At 33.1% G+C, this 15,190-nt stretch overlaps 1 protein-coding gene across 9 annotated transcripts in view; it reads left to right on the top strand.

The window, feature by feature from the left end:
• The window catches only part of LOC118190608 (dihydropyrimidinase-like), a 216,883-nt gene that overhangs the window by 142,854 nt on the left and 58,839 nt on the right, over positions 1 to 15,190 (top strand). For all 9 annotated transcript variants that reach the window (XM_085807366.1, XM_085807364.1, XM_085807367.1 and 6 more), the window contains one exon: positions 3,555 to 3,716. In XM_085807366.1, the coding sequence (XP_085663492.1) occupies positions 3,555 to 3,716 (162 nt within the window). The remainder of the gene's footprint in view (positions 1 to 3,554; positions 3,717 to 15,190) is intronic.

Below are 15,190 nucleotides of genomic sequence, written 5' to 3'. Positions count from 1 at the left end.
TTGAAATTTATTCTTATTGCTCAAAACTACATATTAAGTTTTTGGATCAGAACTGACTTCTTGTAAAAGTTTTAAGAATAATTCATTGCATAATTGGACTGCCTACCAAACTTTTCATGAATCCATTCTTGCTTTTCTAGCATTTCATCTCTAAAACCTATTGAACACTGCAAGTTCTGATTTAATGTTTAAAAGATTTAAGTTGAAAACCAGTCCACATCAAAATTTTTTGCTGATCATACTAAATTTTCAATTGCTAAATATATGTGTGATGATAATATTTAGTTTGGCAGATGGGAATTTTTTAAGAATCACAAAAATCACTTGATATTCCAAATATACCTTTATTACTTGTGGCACTTCATAATGGGGGGGGGCAATCAGCACCCCACAATTTGGATGATTGCGCATTACATTTTAAACAAAAGCAGCAAAGCAAGAGACAGTAAGCACAAGCAGAGAAAGAGGGTGGGGTAGGATTGCAACAATATTTATAGTAAAATTTTTTGTTAATCTGATTAGCTAAAATTTATTAGGCAATGCAGAAGTTTCAAGATGACATAATGTGGAATACGTTTTCAGATATGATGCAGTTCAGAGAAAGTTATTACTAGAGACAAAGTACCCAAATTAAAAATGAGCAATTAAGAGGCATTTTAAATTATAATTTTGATTTTTTTCCCCATATCCCCTTTCAAAGAAAAAAAGGCTTGGCAACAGAAAAGCCTTTTTAGAAAAAGTATTAAAATAGTAAGGAAACAAAGGAACAATTTAAAAAAAATAATTATAAAATTTTGATCTGACTGTTTTAAAATAACAAAATCTTGTATATATCATTTTTAACAAGAAATTAAAAATGGCATTGTAAATTTAAAATGATACTGAAATTTTGAAAGTCTGCAAGTTCATTTTTCTGTAAACCTACTGTAAAAAAAGTCCTAAACAGTAAAAGTTCACTGTTCTTAGAATATTTACTTGAGTATCATAATCATATTTTGCAATCCATGACTTGAAAATCTTTGTTAAAAATTGTTGTCAAAATAAAACAGATTTTCTTTTACAGACAAATTTCATAATTTTACCTGCTTAGGGAAGGTTACTTTTAACTATTCAAGTATAAAAATTTAAAATACATCTATAAATTGTTACAAAATTACAAGAAATTTCAAAATACTATAATGTAATTAATTCATCATTCGAAACATTATTTGAAATATTTTGTTGAAATTATGCTTTTTACTATTATTAGATATTTATAGTTTACTTATTTTTTACAAAACCTGAAGACTCCACAGCTTTCTCTAAATACTAACATATCCATCATGTCATATTGGCATATCCAACTGAGCGAACTGGTGTATTTATTCTGCACTAGTGCAAAAAGAATGCCACATTGGCAGTTACAATATAAAAGACCTACGTTCCTTGGATAGAGGCTACTGGCCTTTTTGAACTGCTCTATCATTCCATTACTTAAAAATTAACTACACTATTATATTAAAAAAAATAATTATTACTATATATGAAAAAAAAGTGGGAGATTTCAAAGTTGTCACTTCATTCTTAAAATGATTAGAAAATTCTTTCTTATAATTCAAATTTTTAAACAAAAATTTCTTTGTTAAAATAAAAAAATCAGAATATTAATAATGTAAAAATATATTAATCATATTAATAACCTTCCATAAATAAAATGTATACTAATCTTAAATTCGTTATTAAACATAATTATGAAAATTGAATTTTTGATACCATAAAATTCTACTCTTCATAAAAAGATGCAACATTTTAAAAACTCTGTACAATACAGAAAACAGCTTATCTAGATTTTTAATAAAATGACATTGATTAACAATTAGATATTTTTTGTTGCACTAAATAAAACCTTTTGTTAAGAAAAAGTTGAATCAGAAGTTGATGAATAAATCGTTCAAGAAAAATCATTCCCATTTTGCAATTCAGTTTGGACGAGAAAAGCAACTTTGAACTAACTTTTAATGAAGAATTTTGCTGTTGCATAAATTACATGATGAAAGCTGTAGTAATAAATTATTCACAGAAAGAACGTTGACCTCGTTAATCATTAGATTGCGTTGTTGAAATAAACTCGGAACCTTCGGACACATTAATTCACTTACATTACTCTATATTAATTTTTAAGAATGGATTTCTTTTAACTTTAAATATTTATACTTTAGGCAGAGTGATTTTGCTGATGGAAATACTTTTCGACGGCACACATTTTAATCACGTGAAGACTGTTAATCCTGATTCTGGAATCAACACATTTCACTGACGTCATTGTTTTCAGGTACTTTTATCCATTGGAGTTAGCATCAGTCCTGTCAACTCTTTACTGTGATGATAAAATTTAGTTTGGCAGTCGGGAACTTTTGAAGAATTGCAAAAATCACTTGGTATTCCAAATATACCTTTATTACTTGTGGCACTTCATAATGGGGGAGGGGCAATCAGCACCCCACAATTTGGATGATGGCGCATTACATTTTAAGCAAAATCAGCAAAGCAAGAGACATTCTTCAGACAGCAAGCACGAACAGAGAAAGAGGGTGGGGTAGGATTGCAACAATATTTGTCGTAAAATTTTTCGTTAATCTGATTGGCTAAAACTTATAGGCAATGCAGAAGTTTCAAGATGACATAATGCAAAATACGTTTTCAGATATGATGCAGTTCAGAGAAAATTATTACTAGAGACCAAGTACCCAAATTAAAAATGAGCAATTAAGAGGCATTTTAAATTATAATTTTGATTTGCATTTTTTTTACAGGTATACATATATACACTGCTCGACATTGAAAATGCAACACCAAGAAGGAGTGGTCCGAAATTTATGCAAATTTTAGCGTAGACTCATGTCGCCGAGTTATGCGAATGATGTGAAATGCGCAGCTCTCCGACGCACGTGAAGTAAGATATAAGTGAATGAACGTGCAGAATGGGCAATACTCTTATCGTTATTTCTGCCAGACGAATTATTGAAGAAAGTTGGTTTTTGTCCCAGAGGATACATGTAATTGGAGAGAATGCCAGGCCGCCGTCAACGAAGGCACTTCCAGCAGATGGGCGATTTTACGAGGGGTATGGTGATCGAACTGAGAAGGGCGGGTTGGTCCTTACATCAAATCGCAGCTGATATCCACACTCGGCGCATTCTAGAGGTCTGTGGTTTGAGTCCTGGCAATGGCATTGCTCGTTGTTCATCTCTCCTGCTTCAAAATAACCTAACGTCTCTACAACTTTATCTGCATTCATTGATATCTAATATTTCAAATTAGCCTATCATTTTCTTATAATGTAGGTTGTACACATTGTAGAAGGGTGGTTTTTTTTTTATCTGATATAATTCTGTATCAAACTGAATTGCCATGAAATTTTTATATTTTCCCTAAAATTAATTTTTAGCAAAATAATTATTTGAATTTTGGTTACTTGCTAGGAGTTATTAATTTCTTCAGTAAATTTTTTTAAATGGTTTTCACAATTGCATCTTTCCCAGAGCTATATAAATGACCATGTTATGATATTTTAGTGGACTTTGCAATTGATCCAGAAGCATCTCCTTTGGATGCTTTCCAGAAATGGAGAAGCTGGGCAGATCGTAAAGTATGTTGTGACTATAGTCTTCATGTAGGAATTACTTCATGGAATGATAAAACTGAATCTGACATGGAAGTTCTTGCTAAAGAAAAAGGTAAACTGTTCAAATATTGTATAATTTTTCATACTACGAAGGCCTTCCTTAATTTTGTATATATATTTAGAACAAAAACACATATTTAATTATGTTTTATAATATGATTTCGAATTTTTTTCACATATAAATTTTATCAATGAATAGTTTTTACTGTTTCATTTTATTATTATTAGCATTTAACAAAAATGTTTTATGTGTATGTATGTAGTATACATCTTTTTAATAAAATGTACTAATGTGTTGCATATAATTAATATTATTATTAAATATAAATGTTTGGTAATGCAAAGTTTGAGAAACACTGCATTGAAATTACCTCCTCATATCGGTTCATATAAATATAGGGTGGAACTAATTTTCAAAGACATCTGCCTGTCTGTAGGTACTTTTTGAATATGTTAGTGAAGACTTTTCTAAGATTATATAATGTTATACATTGGATGTTTTTATGAATGGAGCCTATAACTTTTGAAGTGTAACTAAATTATTTTCAAACACCTTCCTTGTCAAAGCTTCCCATAGAAGAGGCTGATATGCTATTATTTCAAACAACCAAGCTAATTGCAGTCCCAGGGAAATGTGATTCCAGCATTATTACAGTTGATTATATATAGCATTCTACTGAGTGCATCATTCAGAGCATGACAATTTTTCAGATGATTTATATGTAATAAAATTATTAGTTAATATTTAAGGTGGTTATAAAACTTTCGCAACGTATGAACCCTAACTGCCTACCCACTTAACTGATTGAAAGGAAATTTCAGATATTGTTATTCGAGAGTATGCGCTTCAGATTGTGATGATTTTAAACAGCAGAGCTCTCATTGTTTTGGTTCTAATGAAAATAATTCAAAATTTTTGTAAGGCAACACCCACCATCTGCTGCACAAATTCATCAGCTCATTGGAAAACCAGAAATGACTTAGGAATGATACATATATGATGAAAATATCTGACATAAAACATTTGCAAAGAAGAGCATTGTAAAGGACTAGTGATAACACAAGAGATAAGAGAGGAGACAGAAAAAACTTATTGGATCACCAGTTTTTAGTGCTTCAAGATAGAATCATCTCCTTTAACTTTGTGGGGTGCATCGCAATCCCCCAACCTCATTCCGATGGATTTCTGATTCTGGGATTATATGAAATTTAAGTTGTGCACATGAAATCCACAAGATTTGTTCGTAAAGAAACATAACATAAAGCATGAAGTTATACAGATTTCTCCTCCAATGTTACTGTCACATACTATGCTCTTCTTTGCAAATGTTTTTGTCAAATATGTATTTTTCAAACACCATTATGTTTTTTCTCTGCACTGATCAATTTATGCAGGAAAAAAGTAGGTAAAGCCATTCGAAAATTTCAAAATTTTTTCACTCATCATAACCATGAGAGTTCTATTGTTTTTAATTGCATGCCTTCAAATAACTTCTCAAGTGCATACCTTAAAATAACAACATCTAAAATTACATTTTGATTAGTTGAGTAGATAGGCTGCTAGTGGTTCATATATTGGAGAAATTTTTTATGACTATTCTTAAATTTGGCTTATGTTGGCAGGTAGTTTTTTTTTAAATGTGAACCAAAACTTGTACATGTATAAATAAAGGCTTCTGTACCATTCAGTGTTTTCTCAAATACTTCTTGCATATTTGCTGGATAGGAAAAATAAGGTTACTGTGTCCCCTCTTTCTGCATGCCACTAAAACTGAGCAATTTACCAAAAACAAAAAACGGCAACAGATAATAATTACTGTCTGCTCTTGACTGTTATTTCAGTAAGAGATAAATGTAACTCAAGTAGCATATAAACTATTACACTAACGGTAGCTTTTTGGCAACAGAATGTAAAATAATGCATTATTATAATAATTCTGTGACTAAATTTCAGTTGTTTTGCAAAGACTGCCATGTGGTCATAATCTTTTGACTAGCAGTTCAGCTCCTGGTGAAGATATTTTTTAAGTATTTCCTATGTGCAACATAAATAAAAGCAAATTTCCCTAAGGATATCCTCTAAAATGCATTATTTATATTTTAAGAAGCTTTTGTTGCATACTTTTCGGTGTTTTGAACGTACATGCATATTTGAAGAATTTGACAGAACCTTGGAGGAGACTCGAGAAAACTTCAAGTGATAAATGTTAACTGTAAAATTTTTAAAGAAATATAAAATGGATCACCGAGTGAGAAGAGAAATTAAAAAGAAATTTTTTATACATTATGATTTTGTCTTTCTAATTAATTTACACATTTCTAAATGCCCTTTGCATTGGTAGCTTTCATGGAAAAAGAATTCTAGTTTTTCCTCTATGGACACAAAAATTTTAACCACTATAAGAGCATTTACCTCCCCACTTGCTCGGTTGATTGAAACACTCCTTTTTGATATTATATTATTTTGATGAACTGATATTTGCTTGAGAAAAGATAAATTTTCTGTTATATTGACTATAAATCTTGATGTGTCAAGAAGTTTTAGAAACTTCCTTAATATTCTTGTAATTTTTTAACATTTAAAACATTTTTTCAGTCAGCCCAGGGTATAACGCAGAACTTTTTAATTTTATCTGGTATTCCTTTCTTTCCAAGCATATTTTAAAAAAACATGAGAAGTTTATCCAACATTTTATGTCTTCCTAAATTATTAGTGAGATGAATGATATCTAGTGAATAGTGTATATTTTGCAGAGTATAAATTAGAAGAACTGTAGTTGTGGTCAAGTATTTGATTGATGACTTACCTTCACTACTAGTACGAAATGCAAATTACTTTGTGATATTTATAGATTGTTACAGAAATTGTGCTTAGTGATTTTTTTTTTTTTAATTACATTGTGTGTCTAGTAATAATCAGTTTCAAACTGTGCTTTGCGGTGTAAAAACAAAAAGCAAATAAATCTGTTTTCAATGTTCTATGATAGCCATGTTTTTTAGAGCAAGATACTATTATAAGTATTACAAGGGCATAAAAAAGTTGGCAGAAATATTCTGTGCTCAAGATGTACCTCGAATGCTGTTTTGTACAAAAGATGCCACATATGATCACAGTTAGACCTTTAACTGCCACAAAAATTGTACAAGATTCCCTCCTAGTGCCACCATTTTTTTACACAGGCATGCATAGTTATGCGATGTATTAAGGGGAAATAAGTGCAAGTTTTGCTGTCTAAAACCTGTTTACTTTCACAAAATAAAGAATAAAAGAAAAGATAAAAATACAAAATTTAATGTTTAGAGTAAAAGTTTAATACAAAAGGTGTAAGTATAATAAAAAAAATCCCCCAAAATGGCATTTTGATCAATTTATTTTTAAATCAGTAAAGTGTAATAATACCAGGTTTCAGTGTTATACCTTGTAAAATCAGTATACAGTACAAAGTCCGAAATCCGGATGTCCAATATCCGGAATGATCTAAAATCCTGACTTCAAAACCAACAACATTTTTCATGTAGGCTTTATGCATGCACATTTGATTCCCCCCTCCGCGCATAATAGACATATGGAGAGTCCCGATTCTTAATTTCATTTTGACACTAAATAAAATACCTTGTTATTGAACAAACAATTATTTTAGCATAGATTTGTATGATCAGTAATTTGGCTTCTTTGCTGCATATCTGCTTGGCACACATCTCAAACTGAAACATTCTACATAGATACATGGTTGATCTGATAACAACCTGGCAAATCATTATTTATTTTACTTTCCTTTCATGATCACATGTTTATCGACACATGACAACTTCAGTAATGACCCGTGTAGCAATGCCTAAACAATTTTTTTGGGGTTAGTAATTAAATAATAAAGGAGTATGGTAATCATTTATGTTGAGATTACGCTTGGCAATGATTACAGATTTAAGTTAAATGCACTAAAAAATGTTGACTAGGAAAAAATTTAACAAAAATTTCTTTCCATGTGCTGCTAATCATCAACAAAATATGATACTTGTAGATCCAAAGATTACATTTAGAGCTTTTTCAATTAAGAATAACTGATTTGTTATTCATATAAACCCAGAACCAGCGCCAAGGCTCGTATGGTCGCACTGGGTTGCAGAATTTAAGACCCACAGAGGCTGCATCAGGCGGTAAAATATCTATCGCCGCCCCTCAATAAGTCTTAAGTATATGTGAGAGTTTATTTATTAAGAACTCTGACAAGCCTTAACCCTTCGAGCCGGGTAGCGAAAACGCGCGCTTATCGCGGAGGCCGGCAGTGTCTTCCGCGAGCGTCTCTCCAGGGCCGGGGGCTTTTTTGCTACTAAGCCTAAATCCATGAAATCTCCGAAGTACCAACGTATTGTTTAATAATGCTCTATAGAGTATTTAAACGGCTTATGCTTTATAGATATTTATATATATATATATATATATATACTTTAATTACCTTATTTCTTGTTTAAATGCATATTTTACACATTTTATTTTAATTACTCACCGTTTTATGACTTTTAACATTATACATCTGAAAACTAAATATATTACTTAAAATTCTCTTTTCGTATGAAAAATTTTAAAACAGGGTTCTACACACAGTCCTACGATACATTCCTTCAACTCTTAATAACTCATTTGCCGTTTTGGAGGATTTTTCTGAGAATGTGAACAAACGAAGCATCATCGTCTCATTTTCTTATCAGTCTCTTCTGAACAAAGTTTTGGAAAATGTCTTTCAGTTAATCTTTCAGAATCAATATCAGAATATCAAAATTTCAGAATCAATATCTGAAATATTTTGCATCATTTCTGCTATTTCATGCTCTGTTAAGCATTTTCGACGCTTCAACATTGAAACGGTAAAAACAGAAAGAATTCACGTCTAACAAGATCTAATTATTTTCTAAAAACTGAACTGTAAACCGAAATACTCAACGCTTTAGCGCATATAAAACTTCTACTTACAATAAACAACTACCACGTGCGAATAAAGTGCGATTTAAAGAGACGTCATGAATCACGCCATTCGGAAACATTTAGTTCCCCATTTGTTTATATAATCAAAAACACGTGTATGTGAGTCATGCTTCTCTCATTTCGAGTAGAAGGTCTAATGTACATGTATCTGAAACCATATGGACATACAGTGCCATCTTGTGGCAGAAATTATAGTTTGAAAAACGTTCCAAGGTGCTGGCACAAATACGTGACAGTCGGTAGTAAATGCAACAATGCTCTGGCACGCCTGCGTGTCGGCCGGTAGATAAGTGTGTTAATTGATGGCACGTATATGTGACAGTCGGCGTGAAGGGGTTAAGCATGTGCAAGAAATATATATAAGTATAAAAAATAACTAAACTAATACAATTAAGGCTTAATTGTCTCAGTGCATGGTAGAAGCAAGGTAAAATTTAGTGGAACAACTTGTCGTTGGTCGCCAAGCTCATGATGCATAGCCATATATGCACAATGAACAAAAGTGAAATTTTCCAATTAATGGATTTTGTAAAGAAATGGGATGATTTCTGAGCGGTAATAAATGAAGATGATATAAAAGAAGTTTCTCATTGTCATGACAATGAGAAATCAATCATCAATCAATTAATAAATGGCAAAATCTGTAGTATGGCTCTAGATCCAGAAAATATCGCTACTTATAGTGAAGAAAGTGACGGAGAAGTTACTAAAAACGAAAAAATTTCGATTGACAAGTTAGTCGGAATTCTCGACACAGCAGTTACAGGACATCAACGATGTAACTAAACAAGAGATTATGTCTGTCTACTGAATTAAACAGAAAGTATTAGCACATAAAATGAAGCAACTTAAACAACTTGCATTGAAAGAAATGTTTAATAAGGTAAACAAATAAGTATTAAGCTTTTTTTTTTGTAAATTTTGATATCCTTTAGATCATAAATACTTCATTATTTCATAAATCAAGATTTCATATTTTTTATTTTATAATTTCTGCATACCATCGTACTATATTTAAACTTATGATCTAATATCCGGGAAAAATCTCAAATCCGGAATCACTGAAGTCCCAACGAGTCTGGATTTCGAACTGTACCTAAATGAAAAGCTTTAGCATAATCAAGTTTTTCATATCAAGTTGTACCCAGTGTTGAGCATCTTTCAGAGAATAGTTGCAATCCTCTTCGTCTGACGTAATGTCATATTCTGAGGTTTCTAATCCTGAAGATGATGGGAAGTAATAATTTATTTCACTATCATATATATTCGTAAAAAAAGCACCTAACTACAAACAGTAAATGAAAACAAAAGACAGGCATTAAAAAAATACATGTTACTAGAACAGAAACATGACCAATAACTGGGCAGTTATTACTTTCACCGTTTCAGAAACATTCCCCTCTCCATGTCTTCCCTCATTCTCTGAAATAGTATCTTCCTTTGCAACTCTGTCAAGGTCATTCTGGTGTTGCAATCCAAAGCTTCTGGAATAATTTTGCTGGTAGCAGCGCAAAGCAAATGATAGCATTTCGGAAGGGCATATATATATATGCCGGGACAGTTAACGCATCGGCTGAGCAAGGTGTATATATACGTCTGCCTCAGTTAAAGGGTTAATATTATCATTCAGAAGTTGATATCGATTTCCCAAAGTGCTGCCCATTTGTAAATAATAGCATGCAAAATGCATCATTTATTGTGATCAACAATTCGGTTAGTAGGATTAAAGTTTTAAATTAAACCCACCAAATGAATAAATTTGCCATATAGGGTCAAAATAGATTGTAAAAGTTGTTAAGTGACAGAAAGATGTCATCTGATGAGGGATTAAACAGCTTGGTTTCAATTTCATTTAAAATTAGGCAATAAAGTAATCTTAGTTTAACATAGATTTTAAATAATTCTGTTGATTTTGAGAGTAGTCGGACACAAATCTTACTTCTTTAGGAGCCAAACAAAAAGCCTTTTGAATTACAACATAAGTAAAATAATTTTCAGAGAAGTTGAGCAGTTCATTAACTTACTTGGCATTTTATATGCATAAGACATTATGAGCAATTCATAAACAAACTTTTGCATTTTCTTAATTAAAATGTTGTGAAAATATCTATTTATATACAACGTACGTCCAGAAAGTAAGTTCCGTTTGGTAATAAAAGTAAATTGTGTACAGCTACAGAAAAGTTATTTATTGCACAAAATTCAACAGCTCTTAAACTACTTTTCCACATAACTGCCGAAATATTGCAGGCATTTGTCATAGCGTAGCACAAGTTTTTGTATACCTTCTTCATAGAAATTTGCCGCCTGTGTCTTCAACCAGTTGGAAACAGTTTCAGCTCATCGTCATTGTTGAAATGTTGACCGCCAAGGAAAGACTTGAGATGTAAGAACAGATGAAAGTCGTTAGGAGCGAGGTCAGGGCTGTACGGAGGATGGTCAAACACGTCCCAGCCAAATCCCTGTAGGAGGTTTTTCATCACATTTGCAGTGTGTGGTCATCACATTTGCATTGCGTTGTTGTGAAGAAAAACAACACCTTTTTACAGCAATCCTCGGCGCTTATTCTGTATTGTGCGACGCAATTTCCGAAGTGTCTCGCAATAAGCATCTGCTCTGATTGTTTGACCACGCGGTAAGAAATCAATGAGTAAGATGCCTTTCCAGTCCCAGAACACTGTGTGCATAATTTTTCGAGATGTCAAGATTTGCTTCGGCTTAATCTTTGCTGGGGATGAAGTGTGCCTCCATTCCATTAATTGCCGCTTACTTTCAGGGGTGTCGTAAGAAACCCAAGTTTCATCTCCTGTGACTATCTGTGTCAGAAATTCTTCGCCGCTTTCAGCATAACGGGTCAAAAACTACCCATCCGTTTTGTTTTGTGTTGCCCAGTAAGAATCTTTGGTACCCAACGTGAGCAAAGTTTACGAAATTTCAGTTTTTCGGTAACAATTTGCCTGCAATACTTCGGCAAATGCCTGCAATATTTCGGCAAATGCCTGCAATATTTCGGCAGTTATGTGGAAAAGTAGTTTAAGAGTTGTTGAATTTTGTGCAATAAATCTTAAGTCTTTCCTTGGCGGTCAACATTTCAACAATGACGATGAGCTGAAACTGTTTCCAACTGGTTGAAGACACAGGCGGCAAATTTCTATGAAGAAGGTATACAAAAACTTGTGCTACGCTATGACAAATGCCTGCAATATTTCGGCAGTTATGTGGAAAAGTAGTTTAAGAGTTGTTGAATTTTGTGCAATAAATCTGTAACAATTTCATGCATTAGTGATTGTGAAATTTGGGGAAATTCCATAGCGAGAGCACTAATTGTAAACCTTCGGTTTTCATGGATCTTGTCATCAATCGCGTGAACCAGTTCTTCTGTAACCAAAGATGGACGCCCACTTCGTTCTTCATCGTGCACATCACTACGTCCGTCATTGAACTTTCGAACCCATCTTCTCACCATTGAATCACTCATCGCTTTTGGTCCGTAAACATTGCAAATTTGCCGACAAATTTCACTAGATTTCACTTTCCTCACATTCAGAAAACGAATCACAGATCTGATTTCACAAGCGGCGGGATTTTCGATCAACACCGACATTGTAAACAAGCACAACAAAGCGTACGTGACTGACATCGGTCTCCAAATGTCGCACGTTTCTTCTCCTTGATACAGAGCGTCTACTGCGCATGTGCGGAACTGCGATCGCAGAGCTGCAGCGGAGATAAATTGAAACGGAACTTACTTTCTGGACGTGCCTCGTATTTTTAGTTATATTTGTCTTAAATTCTTTTGCTATTTTGAAGATATTTTTTCTCTTCACTTAATGTTATCAAAATAGCCATAGACCAACATGATCATATCAAGCTGCATTAACTGTGTTAATTAAGGCAATGTTCCTCGCTTTATATTGATTCACAGACTAAATGTGAAAGCAGTACTGCTAGGAATGTGGAAATTGGAAGCTAGAGTATGCATATAATGTAGAAGCATACAGCAAATGTGAAGAAATAGTCTTATAGTGGTTAAAAGCCAAATTGTCTGAAATATTTTTATACAAAAACCTTGTAAGTTGACAGATTATTTAAAAGTAATTTTCATACCATGATTTGTGGGTTTTGTTTGGGGAGGGGGGGCAGAAAATTTTCATCCTAACTCATATCTCTTATTCTTTCAAGAAGAGTGCATATGGGTTAAAAGTAAAGAAATATCCCCAATTCTGTTTTTTAAATTATTGATTTATCTTCACATGAAAAGCTTTTCATATTTTTGTCACATCTTCATTTTCATTATTTTATTAAAATTTTTTGCTGATTTTATTTGGGAAGGGATCTTTAAAACCAGAAGGAAATGCTTTGTTTTCTAACTGAAAATAAAGGGTCCAGTACAAAAAATTTAAAAAGTCTGTCCATTATAGAAACGTACAAATCTAAGTAGACGGCAAATGCAACAAGTATTGTATATTTATAGAGGGCATTTCAAATGGCTATGAATTATATAACATGTTCCGTGAGGAATACCATGTTATTACAGCTTGAGTATAGTGTGCGGCATATTCCAACACATCTTCAAGCTTATTTGGGAATATGCTGAAATTATTTCATACTCTATCCCTAATTGGGTGGTGGTTGACAATGAGAAGGTGTCTTAAAATTTCACACGGAGAGGTTGATTTTGAGTATTCTACAGAAGTTTTATGCGCAATTTAACAGAGAACCAGCAACACAAAACTTTGTAACGGGACAAATTCTAGCGAGCCTTTGGAAGGTTAAATTGTCAGGTAAGTAATCCAGTTCTGAAGTCAAAGTAAGATGCAGTACAGTGTTTTTAATGTAATCTTCAGAAGTATTGAGGAAGTAGGAGCTTGCAATTTCCAAAACAACTGCGATATGCAGTGCAGATGGAATTTTACTCTTATCGATGATGTAGTTGCAATAACATTTGTGTGAACTCGGCATCTATGGGGATTTCTAAGGTGATGATATTTATCTAGGTAACTAAAGTATTAGCTATTGGTGGAGATACACTAGTGACTATTTACAAATGAAAAAAAAAGAGTGATGATTGAAAGGTTACATCTCTTCTGTCTAATCATTATGTCTTGGTCGAAAGCACGACTGCTATCCTTCTCTTCCATCGGCCATGTTATCGCGATACCGTTAGTCGTGTTGAGTTGTTGTACTCCTGCTACTCACACTCTGGCATCCTGATGAAATGCGGCCTCGCATTTTGGTAGTACGACGATCAGCGTCTGGAGATCTGAAAAATAAAATTAAAAAAAAAAAAAAAACTTAAGTTTGGATTTATTTTTGCTGAGTGTTGCCTCAGTCGCCGTCATGGCCATCATAGAACATCATCATCATGTAATCGTTTCATCAGTGTCGTCTGGAACAATCTACCTGAATTCATCTTCGTACATACGTCTTTTCAAAGATGGTCTGGAAGCGTCTTCTTAGAGATCATTTGGATGTATCATCTAAATGTGTCTTTGATATCCTCAAGATCCATAATTGGAATTCGTCATCTTAAAACCTTCTTCTTTAAGCCATCTTCCTTCACACATTTCATCTTTGGGCATCATCTTCATTCTTCTTAAAATAGTTCACGTCTTTTAAAATAATATTTCGTTAGTCAAAGACTTTCGGTTTTCTTCCTAGACTTTCTTAATCTGTTTTTCTGCTTCTTTTTTCTCACCTTCTTTAGTTTCATATGTTCTGTCTTTGCTTTCTGTATCAGCATCTTTGTCATCAGGTTTCCTAACTGACTTCTGCTTTTCAACCTTCTCCTCTTCTTCGGTTGTCTTTGAAGTTTCTTTGTCTGCAGTGGTTTCTTTTGCTCGTATGTTGCAAGGTATGTCACCGAAGGTTTTCTAGTGGAATTAGCATTTAATTCATCATAAACTCTGAGCTTAGACTCTTCTTTGGGAAAATCCTTCTTTTCAGAATCTCCTTCTGCAGTGGTGTTTTTCCTTGATGACTTTGAATCTACATTCTACATGTGTTGTGTTTGAGTTTTCTTTTTGCACTAATTCACTGTTGACAGCATCATTTTCATTTACAGCAGAATCTGCATCACTCAGGGCGTCATTACAATTCAGAATCGGGGAATCGTCGCATGCTTTTATTGTAGATGAAGTGTCCAGTTTAATTACATCTTGTACTGTAACAGGAACCATAATAACAAGATCAGTTTCTGGTTTTGAAATTGAAAAACGAGAATTCACTTTTCCAGATCCTTCTTCAGAACCACTTTCATTGAAATGAGCATTTTTCTTCCCTTCAGAATTATGCTCAGATTTCTTGTTTTCTGCAATAACGCAAATGTTTGATTGAAAAGAAGAACCAGTAGTTTTGAATTCACTTTCAAATCTCCTTATAGGTTCATTACCATATTCCATTAACTGTAGTTCTCCGGCTTAGGTTTAGAAGAACCTATCTTCTTATGTACGAGTATATCTTCTGGAATTAATGTTATTTGACTACCAGTGTCAACCAATGATGGAATGATAACCTAAAAAATATTGGTGTGCATCATCATA

Source organism: Stegodyphus dumicola, chromosome X1, assembly GCF_044657685.1.
Source record: "Stegodyphus dumicola isolate Sdum_Otavi_A_Nest chromosome X1, ASM4465768v1".
Classification (NCBI taxonomy): domain Eukaryota; kingdom Metazoa; phylum Arthropoda; class Arachnida; order Araneae; family Eresidae; genus Stegodyphus; species Stegodyphus dumicola.
This window is presented reverse-complemented; position numbering and strand designations above follow the sequence as displayed.